Genomic DNA, 22,418 nt, shown 5'->3' with positions numbered 1-22,418 from the left:
GGACAAGACTAATGAATCAGATCCCCAGAAAGGATAATCTCCTTAAAGATTAAAAATCAGCTTTTAAGACTGATATTACTCAATCCTTGAGATTGACCTTAAAGATTGAGAATTACAAACTCATGGAATTCAATGATATCTAAACTCGAGCTTGAACGAGAAAATATTTTGATCAAAATTACAAACCGATGTGTTTTCTGAAAACCCTATTTTCAATGCGTTCATTACCATTGAACGTAAAATCCTAGGAATTCACCTGGAATTCATTAGGTCACCTGAACTAAATCGGGTGTCAACCGTAAGAACGGTGGTTGCATAGTGGTCTAAGACAGGACCTTGTGCCATACCGAAAAATTATAAGGGTGAGCTTTACTATTGCTCATACCAAGGATAGTAATTGCGTCCGACACGTTATAAACCATAATTAAAAGCATGTCAGGGGACATAGCCTTAACAGTTGCTTGTTCAACGCTTTCCTTTACAACCGGACGGTAGTTTACCGAAAGGTAATATACGGGACAAGTGAACTGGACGTGTTGCTTTCCAAATACAAGGTTAGCAAGTGGGTGACACAAAACCATAAGTTTTGAGCTAAAATTTTCAAATCTAAAACCCACCAAACCCACAAAAATATTTTGCAAACACCGGTAAAGGGTTATTCCGGAAAACTTATCTAGGGTAAAAACTAGATTTTCAAAAGATCAAATGTTTTCATAAAGATCCAATTTCCTTAATGGATCTAAATTTTTATAGTCATGTGGGACTGTAAACCATATCGTTAATACCATTGTTTATACCGCCGTATAGAAATCACTGATGTACAAAGTGTGAAGAATAAAGAAGTGATTCTAGTATTTCAAGACGATATTGCTTGAGGACAAGCAACGCTCAAATGTGGGAATATTTGATAATGCTAAAAACGAACATATATTTCATAGCATTATTTCTCAAGAAAGACAAGCTTTTAGTTGCAATTGTTCTATTTACAAGTGATATTCGTTTAAATAATAAAAGGTGAAGACAAAAGACAGATTTGACGAATTGAAGACGCAAACGACCAAAAAGCTCAAAAGTACAAAAGACAATCAAAAAGGTTCCAATTATTGATAAGAAACGTCTCGAAATTACAAGAGTAAAAGATTCAAAACGCAAAGTACAAGATATTAAATTGTACGCAAGGACGTTCGAAAATCCGGAACCGGGACCAGAGTCAACTCTCAACGCTCGACACAACGGACTAAAAATTACAAGTTAACTAGATATATAAATATAATATAATATATAATTAATTATATTAATTATATATATATTATATTTATAAATAAAAACCGTCGGCAGAGAAAGACTCCAAGGGTGTGAGCTGTAAATTCATTCTCCGCGACTCGCGGAGTTTGAAGAGGATTTCACCGCGAGTCGCGGAGCCCCAAAATGAAAAACTCCCTATAAAGCAAACCGAAATCTGATCATTTTCATCATCTTTTTCTTCCTCATTCATACGTAAAATTTATAATTATATTTATAATTTATATTTATATTTTAATTATAATTCTAATAATAAGGGTATGTTAGCGAATGTTGTAAGGGTGTAAGTCGAAATTCTGTCCGTGTAACGCTACGCTATTTTTAATCATTGTAAGTTATGTTCAACCTTTTTACATTAATGTCTCGTAGCTAAGTTATTATTATGCTTATTTAAAACGAAGTAATCATGATGTTGGGCTAATTACTAAAATTGGGTAATTGGGCTTTGTACCATAATTGGGGTTTGGACAAAAGAACGACACTTGTGGAAATTAGACTATGGACTATTAATGGGCTTTATATTTGTTTAACTAAATGATAGTTTGTTAATGTGAATATAAAGATTTACAATTGGACGTCCTTATAAATTACCATATACACTCGATCGGACACGATGGGCGGGGTATTTATATGTACGAATAATCGTTCATTTAACCGGACACGGGAATGGATTAATAGCCACTAGAATAATTAAAACAGGGGTGAAATTACATTCAAGGGTAATTGGTGTAATTGTTAACAAAGTAGTAAAACCTTGGTTTACACGCAGTCGATAACCTGGTGTATTCATTAAACAAAGTATTAAAACCTTGTTACAATTCGAATCCCCAATTAGTTGAAATATTTAACTTCGGGTATAATAATTATTTGACGAGGACACTCGCACTTTATATTTATGACTGATGGACTATTATGGACAAAAACCAGACGGACATATTAAATAATCCAGGACAAAGGACAATTAACCCATGGGCATAAAACTAAAATCAACACGTCAAACATCATGATTACGGAAGTTTAAATAAGCATAATTCTTTTATTTCATATTTAATTTCCTTTATTTTATATTTAATTGCACTTCTAATTATCGCACTTTTATTTATTGTTATTTAATCGCACTTTTATTATTCGCAATTTCATTATCGTTATTTACTTTACGCTTTAAATTAAGTCTTTTATTTATTTAATATTTTACATTTGGTTTTAACTGCGACTAAAGTTTTAAAATCGACAAACCGGTCATTAAACGGTAAAAACCTCCCTTTATAATAATAATATTACTTATATATATATTTGTATTTTTATAAAAGTAAACTAATATAGCGTTAAGCTTTGTTTAAAGATTTCCCTGTGGAACGAACCGGACTTACTAAAAACTACACAACTGTACGATTAGGTACACTGCCTATAAGTGTTGTAGCAAGGTTTAAGTATATCCATTCTCTAAATAAATAAATATCTTGTGTAAAATTGTATCGTATTTAATAGTATTTCCTTGTAAACTTCAATAGTATTTTATACCCCTTAGCTTTGACATCAGTTCCTCGAGAGGAATGACGATATAGGGTTCGGCAAGACACTTTTTCAAGTTAGATACGTGGAAGGTAGGATGAACGGAGTTCAATTGAGGCGAAAGATCTAAACGATAAGCAACGGTTCCAATACGCTTCAAGATTTCGAAAGGACCAATATACCGCGGATTTAGCTTTCCGCGTTTCCCAAAACGGATTACACCTTTCCAAGGTGCAACTTTTAACATTACTCGGTCACCGACTTGAAATTTGAGGTCGTTGCTTCTTTTGTCGGTGTAGCACTTTTGACGACTCCGGGCCGTCCGAAGCCTATCTCGGATTTGTACGATCTTCTCGGTGGTTTCGTGAATGAGTTCAGGTCCGGTGATTTGCACGTCGCCTACCTCGGCCCAACAAAGAGGTGAATGACATTTTCGGCCATATAGCGCTTCAAAAGGTGCGGCTTTAATACTCGCGTGATAACTATTGTTGTAAGAGAACTCGGCGAGAGGTAAGTGCTTGTCCCAAGCTTTTCCAAAATCAACCACGCAAGCTCGTAACATGTCCTCCAAGGTTTGAATTGTGCGTTCGCTTTGTCCATCAGTTTGAGGGTGATATGCGGTGCTCATGTCTAAACGCGTTCCCAACGCTTCTTGCAAGGTACGCCAAAATCTAGGAACAAAACAGCCATCTCGGTCAGAGATAATCGATAAAGGTACACCGTGTCGGGCTACGATCTCCTTAATGTAAAGTTGTGCAAGTTTCTCCATTTTGTCGGTTTCTTTCATAGCGAGAAAGTGTGCGAATTTGGTGAGACGATCAACAATAACCCAAATGGTATCATAACCGCCCGTTGTCTTTGGTAACTTGGTGATGAAGCCCATCATTATTCTTTCCCACTTCCATTGCGGGATTTCGGGTTGTTGAAGTAACCCGGACGGTCTTTGGTGTTCGGCTTTGACTTTGGAACATGTCAAACACTTGGCAACATAAGTAGCTACGTCCCTTTTGATGTTCGGCCACCAATATTGTTCTTTAAGGTCGTAGTACATCTTATGGGCACCGGGGTGAATCGAGTATCGTGACTTATGGGCTTCATCTAAAATAAGGATTCGTAGGTCCCCATATCTAGGCACCCAAATCCTTCCGGCGAAATATCGGAGTCCGGTCTCCCTAATTTTGAATCGAGAGACGAGAATGTTCAAGAGCTCGTGTGAAACGTTTTCATCCTTGAGAGCCTCATCTTGGGCTACCCGAATTTGGCTATTAAGGTTGGTGTGGATGGTGATGTTTAAAGCTCGGACACGAAGAGGCACCGCTCTTTCTTTTCGACTTAAGGCATCGGCTACTACGTTTGCCTTCCCGGGATGGTAACGAAGCTCGCAATCGTAATTGTTTAAGGTTTCAATCCACCTTCGTTGTCTCATGTTTAGTTGCTTTTGGTCGAAGATGTGTTGGAGACTTTTGTGATCGGTGAAGATGGTACTCTTGGTTCCATAAAGATAGTGTCTCCACATTTTAAGTGCAAAGACAACGGCTCCGAGTTCGAGATCATGTGTCGTGTAGTTTCGTTCATAAATTTTGAGTTGTCGAGAAGCATAAGAAATGACTTTCGTTCGTTGCATCAACACACACCCAAAACCATGTGTCGAGGCGTCGCAATACACAACAAAATCATCGTTGCCTTCGGGAAGTGACAAGATCGGAGCGGTGGTTAGCTTCGTTTTCAAGATTTGAAATGTGGATTCTTGTTCAGTTGCCCAAGCGAATTTTCTTCCCTTATGAGTTAACGCGGTTAGAGGACGAGCGACCAAAGAGAAATCTTTGATGAATCTACGATAGTATCCGGCGAGACCCAAGAATTGACGAATGTGAGTAGGAGTAGTAGGAGTCTCCCATTTACTAATGGCTTCAATTTTTGATGGATCGACTTTAATACCTTGGTCACTTACAACATGACCAATAAATTGAACTTCCTTCAACCAAAATTCACACTTGGAGAACTTGACATAGAGTCGTTCTTGTCTTAAAAGTTCAAGCACAAGTCAGAGGTGTTCCTCGTGTTCTTCTTCGCTTTTAGAATAAACCAAAATATCATCGATGAACACGATAACGAATTTGTCAAGATACGGTTTGCACACGCGGTTCATAAGATCCATGAACATCGCCGGTGCGTTAGTGAGACCAAATGGCATGACAAGGAATTCATAACTACCATAACGAGTTCGAAAAGCGGTTTTGGAGACATCTTCCCCCTTAACCCTTAATTGATGATAACCCGATCGAAGATCGATTTTCGAATATACACAAGACCCTTGTAGTTGATCAAAGAGGTCATCAATGTGAGGAAGAGGATATCGGTTCTTAACCGTCAATTTGTTTAGTTCACGATAATCAATGCACATTCGTAGGGATCCGTCTTTCTTTTTAACAAACAAAATCGGAGCGTCCCAAGGTGAATGGCTAGGTTGGATAAAACCACGATCAAGTAGTTCTTAGATTTGACTTTGCAATTCTTGCATTTCGGATGGAGCGAGTCTATATGGTGCACGTGCTATGGGTGCGGCTCCCGGAATAAGATCGATTTGGAATTCAATCGGTCGATGAGGTGGAAGACCCGAAAATTCGTCGGGAAATACATCGGAATAGTCACTAACAATTGGCACATCATCGATGTGCTTCTCATCGGACTCGACTTTCTTAACGTGAGCAAGGATCGCAAAACAACTCTTACGGAGTATTTTTCTAACTTTAATGCATGAAACGAGGTTGAGTCCGATGCAAATCTTATCGCCATAGACGATCAAAGGTTCGCCGTTCTCGATAGGAATTCGGATTGCGTTAAGATCACAAAGGATGTGAGATTTCGTTTTGGCTAGCCAATTCATGCTGATTATTACATCGAAGCTTCCTAGTTCCATGGGTATCAAGTCAATTTCAAACTCATTACCCAAAATGTTTAACGTATACCCCCGGTAATATGTGTCGGCACTCAATAGTTTCCCGTTGGCCACTTCAATGGTATAAGTGGTGTCTAGTGGAAGTGGTGGAGTGCTAAAAGAATGAGTCAAAGTCTTGGATACAAAATTCTTATCGGCACCCGAATCGAATAAACAAGTAACATAAGTGTTGTTGAGGAGAAACGTACCCGTGACTAATTCATTGTCATCTCGAGCTTCCTCGGTGTTGATGTTGAAAGCTCGGCCGCGTGTGTTGGGGTTGGATTTCTTCTTCGGACATGCATTTCTAAAATGACCCGTTTGGCCACATTCATAACAAGTACCCGGTTTTGGTGTATTGGGCACCTTTTGAGTGACGGGGGCGGCACTTCTACAATCGTTGGCTACATGGCCACCCCTTTGGCACCGGTGGTAAAATAGATTGCTACATTCACCATTGTGGTGTTTGTGGTATTTGTTGCAAAAGGGTTTATTTCCGCCATAACTTTTCTTGGCGTCGGAGGTGAAAGGCTTTTTGGTGAAATTGTTGTTGTAGTTGTTGCTTGATTGGGGGGCTTCCCATTTTCTTTTGTTGCCACCCGATTTTTCCTCGGCCTTAGGCACCGGAACTAAGATTTCTTCAACCGTTTCGATCAATTGGCGGGCCATGTTTAAGGCTTGTTGTAAGTTAGCGGGTTTGGATGACATCACTCCTTGTTTGATGCTCTTTGGAAGACCATCCATATAGAGTTCAACCCTTTGAGATTTGGGGTTTACGAGGTTGGGACACATCAAGGATAGCTCGGCGAATCGTTGATTGTAGGCCTTGAGATCGTTTCCGACCGCCTTTAAAGTTCTTAGCTCTTGTTCGAGCTTTCGGGTTTCTTCACGAGGGAAAAATTCGACGATCAACCTTTCCCTTAAATCGGCCCAAGAGAGGGCGTGAGCTTCATCGGTACCCACCGATTGTATATACGTGTTCCACCACGTGAGGGCGATACCGGCAAAGGTGTGGGTGGAATATTTGACTTTATCTTGATCCCGACAACCGATTATGCTAAAAACAACTTCCGTTTGTTCGAACCATCGAGTGAGTACAACCGGTCCCCCGGTCCCATCAAAAGTATGAGGTTTGCACCCCATGAAAGCTTTATAGGAGCACCCTTCGCTTGAGTTACCGACCCCTTGATTGTTGTTGTTGTTGTGGTTGTTATTATTGTTGTTATTGTTGTTGTTAGAGGAGTGACCAGCCATGGCCGCATCCATGGCGGTGGCTATCATTCGTTGTAGAGCTTGTTCGAAAGTCTCATGGTGTGGCACACGACGAGGAGGCATTGTTCCTTCAAAACACAAGAATACCGTTGATTAGTATTTTCAATAATACTAATCATGATATGGAATAAAGATAGAGAAAATTTTTCCTTGACTCGCGTTAAATTCTTTATGCCATAATGTCGGAACGTTCATATGAGTCACCGTAATATAATCCCGGAAATTATATTACCCTAATTCATATGTGCATTCGACATTATTTCACTAAGTCAAGGTGGCGTGTCAATCAAATTAAACAACGTGAGATTAAGATGAAATAAGAGTAGATATGAGTGGAAACGTTTGAGTATAAATGCACAAGTAGTCAAGTAATTCCTACTTCAAGTCTATATGCCGGTTGTAGTCTGGACTCACTAATGTACCCTACGACTCGGGGTTGACACCAATGAACTCTAAATCCCTACAACCAACACTCTGATACCATCTGTAGCGACCCGACCAAATCATGTTTGATGGCACCGACTACTTAGGTCCCGTTACGTGGTCATAAGTCTTTAACATGACGTTTGACCAAAATATGTCGCATTCATTTCATAAGTAAAAGGATGTTTCAAGTTTAAAAAAGTAGTTCAAAGACTAGTTACATTACAAAGTTTAACGTACGAATGAAACCTATGCGACACAATTTAAAAGTTGTCAAAATACGCTCCAACTATGCATGTATACTCGACATCCAAGCAAGTATCAAAAAGAGTGCGGAAGCATGTATCAAGTAGCATTCAAGGACCTGAGAAAACATATAGAAAACTGTCAACGAAAAACGTTGGTGAAATCATAGGTGTTTTAGTAAACGTTGCATTTGAACCACAAGATTTAATATAATATGATTATCAAAATCATTTGCATTCCAAAGTTGTTATTTGTTTCGCGGGCACCCAATTATCAAACTTAACTGTTTTGCACCCTTTGTGTAGTGTTAGAACATACACTAGACTCGAAAATATATTTCATCCGCTAACGGTAGCGAACCGTCCGAATGAGGCTCGTCAAGCCCATGTGATCACATAATATAAGTTCTCATTTACACCCTGCAAGTGTAACTAATGATAATTGAATTGAGGATTTTTGTTCAAACCCGTACGTGGAATGTTCATTTTCGTACTTGTGTTCAAAGTGTAAAAGCATGATACGTATATGTTTCTCATCCCATAGTTTAAAGTATAAAAGTTGTTTGAAATATGGGACTATGATCTCACCTTGAGTGCACGTATGAAAAGTACTTCACAAAGTAACGTGTGCAAAGGACAATGCTAGTCTTGACATAAACAAATAGGTCGTATCAATAACGGTAAACGCGATAGGCCAAAGATGTTCAATTAGTCCTATGGCTCGTTAAGACTCGATTATGTAGCATGTGAATCAAATTGTCCAAGTTTCATGCAAGATATAAGTATAGAAACAAGTTAGAAAGATTGCATAATCATTTGGTTAAGTTTGACAAAAAGTCAAACTTTGGTCGGTCAAAGTCAACGGAAAACTCAATACGTTCGGGTCGGGTCCCGAACTATTTTTCTGAGGTTTTTATTCATATTTAAGCATGTTAGAACAAGTTACATGTGAATCGGAGGTGCGTAGCATAGCAAACATTTTTCGAATTTTGACCATGTAGGTCAGAACCTGGACACGCCTTAGGTCGCGCCGCGACCCAAGACTGCCGCGCCGCGGCATTTAACGTGTGCTGGTACCTGGTCAGTCTCAAATGTCCAAGTCTCAAATCAAAACTCTTTCAAGCATAAATCACAAACCGCAAACACTTAGAACTCGTATCTTATATCGTTAGAAAGGTAATTTGACAAAGAACACAACTAAATACATTTCACCAACCAAAAACATCATTTACAACAATCGACTTTCCAAGTTAAATGATCAATCAATGCACACCATAAATGATTCAAATTCATAAATGCACATTTATGATTCGGGAATTAAATGCATACATATGACACGCCGTTTCATAGGTAATCAAACATACAATCTAACTAACCACTTACCAACAACAATTCATGGCATTCAATACATCAAAAATGCATTTAAAGTTCATCAAAACCCTAACCCAAATTCACCAAAATCACTAATCAAGTTTATGGAGTTTTCTAAAGCAACCTACATATCAAATTGAAGCTAGTGATGTTAGGAACACATTTAATACATGCATTTATAACATTTAACAACATTTAAGCAACCAAATCATCAATCAAACACACCAAACTTTCAAGTTCATGCTAGTTATCAAAAATAACAAGATCGAACATATAAGTCATATATTCATGTTAGACTTGAGCCGTAGACACTAATTAACAACTTTATAAGTTAAAAACATCAAGAACACAAAATCTAGTGATTTTAGAAAGTTACCCAAAATGTAATGAAATCGGTATGGAATCGAAGAGGAAGTTGCAAGGATTCCAAATATGTAATTTGTTTTGATTAAAACTTGCTAGATGTGATTTAGATGATGAATCTTGGAAATGGATAATTGAAAAAATATGGAAGTAGTGAAAGAAAAGAGAAATGAAAATGAAAAAAAAGGGAGGAGGGTGTTGACTAGTCACATCTTTGCTCCCTTGGCGAAACTAGTCCCTCGAGTTCGGTTGCGGGTGCGTGAATTACCTAAACGAGATATTTTAAAACGCGTATTAACGAGGGATGTTATAATCATATAACGGACTTTAAATAATTAAACGGAAAAGTAAACGGAAAAAGGTGGGATGTTACATTACCTACTCCTTAAAAGAAATTTCGTCCCGAAATTTAAGTAGGCGTAGTAGTCGTTGTTTCTTCCTCGAAATCTTGCGTTTCCGGAACCGGGAATAGATGAGGGTATTTCCTTTGCATTTGATCTTGCCTTTCCCAAGTAAACTCGGGTCCTCTTTTGGCGTTCCAACGGACTTAAGATGGTCACGGAGGGAGTAATATGTAAGGTCAAGTCCAATATGTATTATGGGCTTAGGGTCATTAGGGTTTGATTAGGTTTATGGTCACGGCCTCTATAAATAGCGTTTACTATTATTAATAATATTGACGGGTTCTATTCTATAGCATGGTATCAGAAGATTATGATCGTGGTTAAATTACCTTTTTAATATGGCCCAAATCCAATATGTATTATGAGCTTAGGGCGTTACATATTATCTAACAACATTGACCTTAAACTCTACTTAAGATGTAAAATATAATTTCACGAACGGCTTGTCACTCTCATTTATGGCATGGGTGAATTAAAGTTACCCTAATGACTCAATAAACTAATCATACGAAGAAGTCAATAACAAAGTTTATGTTCGTATGCTTTCGCATATGCTTTCACTCTAAGTTGACCAACCACAAAGGATGTGCACAACTGATCATTGACTACAGTCTTTGATTGTTTCGATTCTACATATTGATCGTTTTGAACTAAGAGAATTTTTTTTATTTGAATACACACATTGTATATCTTATGAGACTGGGGAGTTATGCTTTTTCTCCTGACTCATCTTCGTAGATGGGAGGAGTCAGTACTTTCTATATGGAGGGAATAATTCGATTATCAATCCATAATGTCTCAATATTGTTTATGACTGTCTCTCTAATTATGATTTTGGATTTCTCAATAGATTTTATTTATTTAGAGTCTAGAGTCAAAAGGGCATAATCTGTGATCACCAAGGTTGTAAAAGTCGCGAGTCGGGGACGCATCGGTCGAGACCTAAAAAGGACGCGTCGGCCGAGTCGGGGGACGCGTCGGGGACGCATCGGTCGTTGACCAACGTTGACTTTATTAATAATTTCTTAAATATATATTTATATATATATAAAATAGTTGATTATGTAACATAAATTTCTTAAATGAGAACTCGAATTTAAAAACAATCAAATTTCAAACTCAATTAATGTTACCGAGTACATAATTAGTAAGGACGTAGAGAAAAGAGCGGCCCAAAAAATGAAAACAAACCCTAATTTTAAAATATATCAGATCTTGTCGAAAATTTGACTGACTTTGACCGTTTTTGACCGTCTTTGACAGACTTTGACCGAACTTTTAGCTCTGACCGTCTTTTGAGTCGTTTTCAGAAAAAACGGGATGGTGAACCCATAAAAACGACGCATTGGCCGACGCGTCGGCCACGTCGGCCGACTTTTACAACACTGGTGATCACTATGAGTAATACTTAATAAAATTTGATGGGGGCGGAGTTATTATCGTTGCATCGGCATAGTCGAAACGAGAGATGATTGCAACGGGTGGTTTAGTCCCCCTCGGGTGATCTCAATCGCTGCTTGAAATATATATATATATATATATATATATATATATATATATATATATATATATATATATATATATATATATATATATATATATATATATATATATGTATATATAACGTACAGGACATATAGGTACAAACACTACTACAAATTTGATAATGCAAACCCCTTTTCCAAACCTCTTTTTAAATCATAAATAAAAAACCGGTTCCAAAGGGTAATCGAGACAGGTTTTTTTTTTACACGGAAATGGGAGACCGGTTTTTGATAGAAACCGGTTCCGAAAGCATATTTTCTAAACCGTTTTTTTCAAAAAACCGGTTCCAACTTTACAAACCGGTTATTTTTTTAAAACCGGTCTCCCTTCTCCCTTTTAAGGCGCGGGTTGGTACGAATGAATTGAAAAACTTAAACTTAAAGTAATTGAAACCAATTAATGGCCAGCTGTTTCCCATTCTCTATTATTATGTCTTTGAAAAGTTAAGTTGAAAAGTTGAAAGCTATTCCTTATCTTGAAAAGTTTAAGTTGTTTCCCATTATCTATTAATATTCCTATCTTGAAAAGTTCCGTATTCCATTCTTTCAATTGATCGAGTTAAATAAAGCTGTAAACAGTTTCGATTAATTCATTCAAGTTCATCGATTTTTATTAGCCATCATCATACATCGTAAACAGGTTTGATTCGATTTTTATTAGCCATCGTAAACAGGTTCGATTTTTATTAGCCATCGTTGTTTTATTTTACTTATTTGTAAACAGATTCGATTCTATTCGTAAACAGGTTCGATTTCTAAAGTCTATTTGTTTTAATTTGCTTATCTGTTTTCGATTCGTGTATTTTTATTTGTTTTAAAGTCCAGATCTGGTGTACGTTCTTTGTATTAGCTAATTAAAGGATGAAGATGAAGATCGATTAGCGAAAAGATGAAGATCGATTAGCGAAAAGATGAAGATTAGCGAAGATGAAGATTATTAGCGTACGATGAAGATGAAGATGAAGATTAGTTGTATAATATTTTTTTTTTTAAAAAATTTAGAATCCAAACCGGTTTTTTATAAATAACCGGTCCCGAAAGTGGAGTTTGCAAACCTGTTTTAAAACCGGTGTGGACTTTACACACCCCTATGGATACAAACCGGTTATAAAACCGGTTTGGAAGCCCAAAAAACAGGTTTGCAAAGCCCTTTTTTGTAGTAGTGAAAGTAAACTTCACTTTATTTTTCAGTTTGTTCGTCACCGATATGCTCTTTGAGAATTGATTTATCGTTCATGTTGGTACCATTTTGAGCACATATTAACTAACCATGCATGTACGATTTGTATGAGCACATATTAACTAACCATGCATGTACGATTTGTATAGATCACTAGAGTCTGTATGACCATTTATTTGTGTTTATTCAATATTTAGATCATGCAACATGATACAGTGGCGGACTCAGGAATTTTTTTTACCGAAGGCGAATTTTATTTTTAAAATGTAGGGATTTTTTTGGCAAAATATGGAGGTTTTGGGGTAAAATATAAAGTTTTCTGAACAAATTTTGGAGGTTTTTTTTTAGCAAAATACAAAGGTTTTGGTCAAAATATGGAGGTTTTGGGACAGAATATGGAAGGTTTGGGGCAAAAAAGAAAAATTCCACCGGAGTCAAAATCGAAAAAACAAAAAACTTTGCACTGAAAATTGCAAATCCGCCCACCCTCCCCTTCTTTGTTCCGCCCCTGAACATGAATGTGAATGTGATGTAGGGGTAGATAAAAACCATGTTAATGTACGTGTTGATGTCTAGTCAAGGACCATAAAGCGATTGTTGGACCAATGTTTCACTAATGTTAGAAAAGTGTAGTTCAATTATTAACTCGGTGTAAATCACAAATAGTGTTATATAGTTGAGTGTGTGTACGTGAAAGATGATGCGAATTGTAGTGCACGGAAGACGGCTACCAATATTATACTCCTAATAGTTGAATGTGCTATATAAAACGCAAGTAGATCAACTTTATAAACATTGTACTTGATTTACTCGTCTTGAATTAATGCAAGTGATTGAATCATGTAGTTGATATTTAGGAACATGAATGCACGTACAAATGGCATCTCATAGATAATGCTTAATGGAACATCATACCATGAATTCATGTACAACATCTCATATATATTTACAACAACGACAAAACTCAATCCTACGTGAGTGGGGTATGAAGGAGGTAAGATATAAATAATCCTTCCCTTATCCTAGAATAAAGAGAAGTCATTTCTCCACTCAGAGTGAAATACCCCAAAAGTAGAAAACGTCATCCTTTTCAATGTTATATGGATAGAGAGATTGCTTTCGGATGGACCTCTGACCAATAAGCAGGTTTAAAAAAGAGAGTTAGACATCATGAAAATGGTAGAATCAAATTTTCATGGGTTTTAAACCTATCTGAAGTTCAATTTAGGCGCGATGCGACAGTCAGGTCGTCAATAAATCATTTTCGAGTAGATATATACTAATAGATGTAGCATATAACACAAATGCATGCGTAGCCGGGTGGTTTGGCGCGGTTTGGCGCATGGGCTGCCTACCGTGTGGTCGCCAGTTTGAAACTCATGAATGGCTTTTTAACCGGCGAAGAAAACGTATTTTGTAACTACAAATATACTAATAGTTGTAACATATAACATTTAACTATATATCATTAGAGACCAAATCATGAACAGTAAAAGGTTATTTTAGAGTAGATATATACCAAGGTTGGAGAATTCGGGGAGATTTCGTTTGGACTTTTTTAGGAAAATCTCGGTATCTCGGAATAATCTCGGGGAGATCTCGGACGTTGACTTACTTGACTTTATTGTTTTTTATTAAAAATATACATAAAAACATAAATATATGTATATTTATATACGTTTTAACGAGATTTTACAAAAATATCCGAGAAATGAGTGAAAAAATCTTAGAAATTACGAATTTTACAAGAAAATCTTACAAATTAGCAAGAAAATTCGAGAAATCGTTGCTTTAACTAAGTTTGACCCCGTTGACCGAGAAATCTCGGGAGATGAACATTTCGTCTCGTTTGCCTTCTAAAAACGAGATCTCGGGGAATATCTCGGGAGATTTACAACACTGATATATACTAATAGCTGTAGCATATAACATAAATGCATGCGTAGCCCGGGTGGTTTGCCGCGTGGGTTGCTTTCCGTGTGGTCGCCAGTTTGAAACTCGGGAATGGCTTTTTAATTGGCAAAAAAATGTATTTTGTAACTACATGTATACTAATAGTTGTAACATACAACACAAGTTCATAGGTCGCCGGATGGCCTGGCGCACGAGTTTGTTACATGTTTTTTTTTAACGGCCAAAGAAACATATATTATAAATAAACGATCCCTAACAAAGCGCTAAGGGATAATTACAAAGGCATAGATAGCCATCAGTTCCAATTTGAAACTAAATGGCCTCTATTTTTAATCCAACGGAAAGTAAGTAATCTAATTACATCAAAAAGACTACTTTTACTACAAAAAGCATTAGAAAACACAATTCCGTTCCGGAAACGCCAAATAGCCCACAACATAGATACCACCACCGCAATGATCCGATTCTTAGACAAAACTTGTAAACGAACGCCTTCGATCCAAGCCATGAATGAATCCCAAGAAGAAAAACAAGGCACATCACAATCGAGCCGAATTCGGATCTTGTGCCATAAATCTAAAGCCATCTCACAATCAAAAAACAAGTGATCACGAGACTCGACCCCGTTAGAGTAAACCGGGCACACAATTGCATTGATCTCAATACCTTTTGCGGAGAGATTTCAACGAGCCGGTAGAGAGTCTAGCTTTAAACGCCATAAAAAGACATTAACTTTACGCGGGAGGAATTTAAACCAAACCGAGGTGACATTTGATGAGGGTAACATTCTTTTATCCAAGTAATCTCGTGTACTTTTAACCGTATAATTACCATCTGAAGACAAAGTGCAGGACCCTGCATCAGGACGATCATGAAGAATACAAGTACCGATCTCCTCAGTCAAAGAATTAAACAACATTTCGTTACGACTTCCAATATTATCCCTCGACCAAGTCCAATGCCAAACACCATCCCGACACTTATCAGCAATCGTGCTATCCTTATTTGAATCTAAGAGATATAAACGATTGAATCTTGAAACTAGTGTGGAGTTACCACACCATAAATCGTGCCAAAACCGAATCTTTGTTCCATCACCCACCTTCATACGAAACATATCAACAGGAAGATCACCTTCGGAAACCATCTTGGAACAAGACTCAACAATGTTAGACCAAACTGTCGATCTATGAATAGATGTAGATTTAAAAAAATTCCTGTGGATGGACTTGATGATCGACACCCACATATCATCCGGATTCTCCAAGTACCGCCATCTCCATTTATGAATAAGAGCAAGGTTAAATGCTTTAAGACTTCCGATGTTGAGACCACCATTGATAATGTTAAAAACGAACATATATTTCATAGCATTATTCCCCAAGAAAGACAAGCTTTTAGTTGCAATTGTTCTATTTACAAGTGATATTCGTTTAAATATTAAAAGGTGAAGACAAAAGACAGATTCGACGAATTGAAGACGCAAACGACCAAAAAGCTCAAAAGTACAAAATACAATCAAAGAGGTTCCAATTATTGATAAGAAACGTCTCAAAATTACAAGAGTATAAGATTCAAAACACAAAGTACAAGATATTAAATTGCACGCAAGGACGTTCGAAAATCCGGAACCAGGACCAGAGTCAACTCTCAACGCTCGACGCAACGGACTAAAAATTACAAGTTAACTATGTATATAAATATAATATAATATATAATTAATTCTTAAAATTAATATATATATTATAATATATTTATAAAACGTCGGCAAATTAAAAGACAAACCTTTGTGAGCTGGAATTACGAACTCCGCAAGTTGCGGAGTATGGAGGCCAAAAATGCCGCGACTCGCGGAGCAGCCAAATACGAAAATCCCTATAAAACCCAACGAATTCTGATCATTTTTATCATCCAATATATCCATCCATCTATCTATACGTAATATTTATATTTATAATTTATATTTTAATTTTAATTTTAATTTTAATCCTAATAATAAGGGTATGTTAGCGAATGTTGTAAGGGTGTAAGTCGAAATTCTGTCCGTGTAACGCTACGCTATTTTTAATCATTGTAAGTTATGTTCAACCTTTTTAATTTAATGTCTCGTAGCTAAGTTATTATTATGCTTATTTAATCCGAAGTAATCATGATGTTGGGCTAATTACTAAAATTGGGTAATTGGGCTTTGTACCATAATTGGGCTTTGGACAAAAGAACGACACTTGTGGAAATTAGACTATGGGCTATTAATGGGCTTTATATTTGTTTAACTAAATGATAGTTTGTTAATGTTAAAATAAAGATTTACAATTGGGCGTCCCTATAAATAACCATTTACACTCGATCGGACACGATGGGCGGGGTATTTATATGTACGAATAATCGTTCATTTAACCGGACACGGGAATGGATTAATAGCCACTAGAATTATTAAAACAGGGGTGAAATTATGTACAAGGACACTTGGCATACTTGATAAGAGAGTATTAAAACCTTGGGTTACACGCAGTCGATAACCTGGTGTAATTATTAAACAAAGTATTAAAATCTTGTCATAGTTTAAGTCCCCAATTAGTTGGAATATTTAACTTCGGGTATAAGGATAATTTGACGAGGACACTCGCACTTTATATTTATGACTGATGGAGTGTTATGGACAAAAACCAGACGGACATATTAAATAATCCAGGACAAAGGACAATTAACCCATGGGCATAAAACTAAAATCAACACGTCAAACATCATGGTTACGGAAGTTTAAATAAGCATAATTCTTTTATTTCATATTTAATTTCCTTTATTTCATATTTAATTGCACTTCTAATTATAGCACTTTTATTTATTGTTATTGTATTTAATTGCACTTTTAATTATCGTACTTTTTAATTATCGCAAGTTTATTTTATCGCACTTTTATTATTCGTAATTTCATTATCGTTATTTACTTTACGCTTTAAATTAAGTCTTTTATTTAATATTTTACATTTGGTTTTAACTGCGACTGAAGAATTAAAATCGACAAACCGGTCATTAAACGGTAAAAACCCCCCTTTATAATAATAATATTACTTATATATATATTTGTATTTTTATAAAAGTAAACTAATATAGCGTTAAGCTTTGTTAAAAGATTTTCCCTGTGGAACGAACCGGACTTACTAAAAACTACACTACTGTACGATTAGGTACACTGCCTATAAGTGTTGTAGCAAGGTTTAAGTATATCCATTCTATAAATAAATAAATATCTTGTGTAAAATTGTATCGTATTTAATAGTATTTTCTTGTAAAATTTAATAGTATTTTATACCCCTTAGCTTTGACATCAAGTATTTTTGGCGCCGCTGCCAGGGATCTTTCAAACTTAAAAGCCGGAAGCGCAACGCTAAATAAATAGTTTACTTTTATTAAAATTCACTTTTGTAAAAATACGTTTTTAATTATTCAAAAATATAAAAAGAAAACAAAAATTTATATATTTTTTTAAGATTTTGTTAAATATTTAAGTTTTATAAAGTTTCTTTATTTTTATTTTATATAAATATAAGTTTTATTTAAATATTTTTATTTAAAACATAAAAAAAATCGAAAAAAAATTTAATATATATATAAATCTATTTTTATGATATTTTTAAAATTATAAAGTAGTTCTATTTTTATTTTAGTTTTTAAATATAAGTTTTTATTATATAAATATTTTTATTTAAACAGAAAATATAAAACAGAATATAAAAAAAAAACGCGTCGAATTTTAATCAACCTGTCATCTGAAAATTGGAACCCCGCGACTCGCGGAGTTTGCAGCTTCGAATACCGTGACTCGCGGAGACACTCTGACACGCCGACAGAAACCCTAATCAGGCATTTAATACGGGGTAATTATTAATTATTATTATTATTATTAGCCCTAATTACTTATTATTATTATAATTAGTTTTAAGTTTCTTTTTATTTAATTTATATATTTATATATTTAGTTAAATTAGTTTAATTAAAATATAAAATTAATAGTTTAATAAAATAAATAATATAAAAATAATATTTTTATAAAAATTGTAATTTTTACAACATTTTGTATATTTTTATATTTTTTTTTCCTTTTTAATTGTTTTAGCGTAATATTTGTATTTTTCGCTCGTATTTAGTTTTAAGATATAGTTTTTGCCATAGTTATTTTTTTTTTACTTCTAGATTTTTAGGCTTTGCCGTAAAATTCCTTAAGTGCTTTTTCTTTAGACTAAGATTTAGGTACTTTAGAATTTTGCGACGCCTTTTTAAGTTTTAGTTTCTTTTTAAGTTATTGTCATTTGGGATATAGTTTTTCTTGTAAGCTTTAATATTTTTAGACACCTTTTACCTATGTATCAATTATCATTCCAATTAGTAATCTCAATTTGCGATTATAATTTTAAGTTAGTGATAGTAATAAGGTTGGGTTAGTCTAGTGTTTTTAAGTTCTATAAGTCACTCTTTTTCTTTCTTATTTTTATTTTTCGACCTTTTTCAGACGCACTCTTTTTCTTTCTTATTTCTCGTCATTCTAGTTTTAGGACATAGATTTTTATTCTACTTCTTATCTAAATTTCTTAAAATTACGAAAATTTATTTTAAGTGGTTAAATTGATAGACATCAAAATTTTCTGGTTCGTAGTAATAGTTGGATTTATACGTGGACCGGGTTATTGGAGCCAAACAGTCCTCAATTATATTGAGACCAAACGAATCCTGCCCCTCTGCTGCATCTTTTGGCTATTCGAAACGTGGGCAAAATCAGAAAAGTCTATTGATTGGATAACTTATATAATTTTTCTTTCCTTTTTAAAAACTAATAGGATATTCAGTGAATGCACCGATCAAGACGTTCACCACCTTTTGTACGTTCACCACCTGTAACTAGATCAAGACATTTAGCAAATATTACCGCCGTTAATTTTTCTTTAGAATCTTCATCTAGTCGACCAAGTACTCCAGTTCAAATTTCCGATAATCCATTTTTGAACCCGATCTCACAATTGAGAATCCGGAGAATATTCAGGGATGATTCATAGATCCTGAACCATTAAATTTTCCTCCGGAACCACCAATCATTCAAACAGAAATTGTTGAGGAACGAACCATTAAATCAGAATCCTCTAGTGATTCCGATTCAACAAATTCAATTATGGAGAATCTGGAACCTTTAAGTATGGAAGACCGAATGGGAGCTAAACGCACTGGCCAAGGTCACGCAATTACTCATCCTGACATTAATGCACCAGATTATGAAATCAAAGGACAAATTCTACACATGGTGACTAATCAATGCCAATTTAGTGGTGCGCCGAAGGAAGATCCAAATGAACATCTTCGTACCTTTAATAGGATCTGCACACTATTTAAAATAAGAGAAGTGGAGGATGAATAGATATATCTCATGTTATTTCCCTGGACTTTAAAGGGAGAAGCCAAAGATTGGTTGGAATCGTTACCTGAAGGGGCGATTGATACATGGGACGTTTTAGTTGAAAAATTTCTTAAACAATTCTTTCCTGCATCTAAAGCCGTAAGACTTCAAGGAAAAATTGTTACGTTTACACAGAAACCGAATGAAACTCTATATGAGGCGTGGACAAGATTTGGAAAGTTATTAAGAGGATGTCCGCAACATGGTTTAGACACCTGTCAAATAGTACAAATATTCTACCAAGGATGCGACATCACCACAAGGAAAGACATAGATATAGCAGCTGGTGGTTCCATTATGAAGAAAACCGAAACTGATGCTTATAAAATTATTGATAACACTGCTTCCCACTCACATGAGTGGCACCAAGAAAAAGATATCGTTAGATCATTTAAAGCAGCTAGAGCCGATTCTAGCCATGACTTAGATTCCATTTCCGTAAAGATAGATGCTGTCGAGAGACGAATGGAAAAGATGACTAAGGATATTCACTCAATACGAATTAGTTGTGAGCAGTGTGGAGGACCACATTTGACAAAAGATTGTCTCAGTATTGAACTAACAATGGAACAAAGAGAGAATGTTTCATATCTAAACCAAAGGCCTGGAAATAATTATCAGAATAATTATCAACCGCCAAGACCGATCTACAATCAAAATCAGAACTATAACCGAAATATTTCATACAACAATCAACAAGGTCCTAGCAATCAACAAGTATCCAACAATACTTACAATCAGCAAAGACCTAATTTTCAAAACAAACCACCACAACCCGATGATAAAAAGCCGAATTTAGAAGATATGATGACGAAGCTAGTTGAAACTCAAACGCAGTTTTTCACATCTCAAAAACAAACCAATGAACAAAATGCTCAAGCATTTAGAAATCAACAAGCTTCTATTCAAAATCTGGAACAAGAAGTAAGTAACCTAGCAAGGTTAATAGGTGAAAGAAAACCGGGAAGTTTACCTAGTGATACAAATGCTAACCCCCGGAATGAAACAGCTAAAGCCATTACCACAAGAAGTGGTACAACATTTAAACTACCTGAAATACCTGTAACTTCTGATGAAGCTATTCCTACTCCACAAGAACCACAACCTGATCAAGATAAGGAAAAAGAACCGGTAGTTGAGAAGGTTAATGAAGATAACACAGTTAAGGCTAAACCTTATGTTAAACCATACCAACCACCACTTCCTTACCCGAGTAAAATGAAGAAAGAGAAACTTGAAGCCGAGCAATCCAAATTCTTGGATATGTTTAAACAGATAAATGTAAATCTTCCTTTCATTGATGTGATTTCAGGAATGCCTAGATATGCTAAATTCTTGAAAGATCTAATCTCAAATAGAAAGAAAATGGAAGAACTCTCGGCTGTTACCATGAACGCTAATTGTTCAGCAGTGCTGTTGAATAAGATACCAGAAAAATTATCTGATCCAGGAAGTTTCACAATTTCATGTTTTCTGGGTAGTCTTAGTTCAATAGAAGCATTGGCAGACTTAGGTGCTAGTATAAATCTAATGCCGTATTCACTATACGCTAAACTAGACCTTGGAGAATTGAAACCAACAAGAATAAGTATACAACTAGCCGATCGATCAATAAAATATCCTAGAGGGATAATGGAGAACATGCTAGTTAAAGTTGGTACTTTAGAATTTCCAGTAGATTTTGTTGTTCTGGACATGGAAGAAGATTCTCAAGTACCTCTCATATTAGGAAGACCATTCTTAAACACGGCTAAAGCAATGATAGACGTGTTCTGTAAGAAACTGACCCTAAGTATAGAGGACGAGAGTGTTACCTTTTCAGTTGATAGAGCAATGCAACAACCGCAATCTGCAGATGATGCATGTTATTATATTCAAAATATAGATTCACATGCAGAATTATTAGAAGAATTTCCAGAATTACAAGGAACAGGAGAATGTTCTTTAGGAGAAGGAACAGAACAAATTGATGAAGCTGAAATGTTAGCTACACTTATAGCTAATGGATATGAACCAACAACAGAAGAAATTCAAATGCTAAAAGAAGAAGACAGATATCGATATAAATCATCGATAGAAGAACCTCCGAAATTAGAGTTAAAGCCACTTCCAAACCATTTGGAATACGCTTATTTACATGGTGAATCTGAATGACCTGTAATAATATCGTCTTCTCTTACTGAAAATGAGAAATCACAACTCATTTCTGTGTTGAAAGCTCATAAACCAGCCATTGCATGGAAGATTCATGATATTAAAGGAATAAGTCCTTCGTATTGCACACATAAAATCCTTATGGAAGAAGGACATAAAACGTATGTGCAACGCCAACGAAGACTAAATCCTAATATGCAAGATATAGTTAAGAAAGAGATTATTAAACTGCTAGACGCAGGTCTAATTTATCCAATCTCTGATAGTCCATGGGTAAGCCCAGTTTAATAAGTACCTAAGAAGGGTGGCATGACTGTCATTACAAATGAGAAAAATGAGCTTATTCCTAC

The 22,418-nt window shown here is 35.7% G+C and overlaps 1 protein-coding gene across 1 annotated transcript; it reads right to left on the bottom strand.

The window, feature by feature from the left end:
* Positions 1–15,150: 15,150 nt before the first annotated feature.
* Positions 15,151–15,615, bottom strand: LOC139870512 (uncharacterized). The gene has a single exon (XM_071858302.1). The coding sequence runs from the start codon at positions 15,613–15,615 to the stop codon at positions 15,151–15,153; it is 465 nt and encodes a 154-aa protein (XP_071714403.1).
* Positions 15,616–22,418: the final 6,803 nt, after the last annotated feature.

Source organism: Rutidosis leptorrhynchoides, chromosome 10 (genome assembly GCF_046630445.1).
Source record: "Rutidosis leptorrhynchoides isolate AG116_Rl617_1_P2 chromosome 10, CSIRO_AGI_Rlap_v1, whole genome shotgun sequence".
Classification (NCBI taxonomy): Eukaryota; Viridiplantae; Streptophyta; class Magnoliopsida; order Asterales; family Asteraceae; genus Rutidosis; species Rutidosis leptorrhynchoides.
Note: the sequence above shows the minus strand (reverse complement) of the source record. Positions and strands in the feature narration are given on the sequence as shown.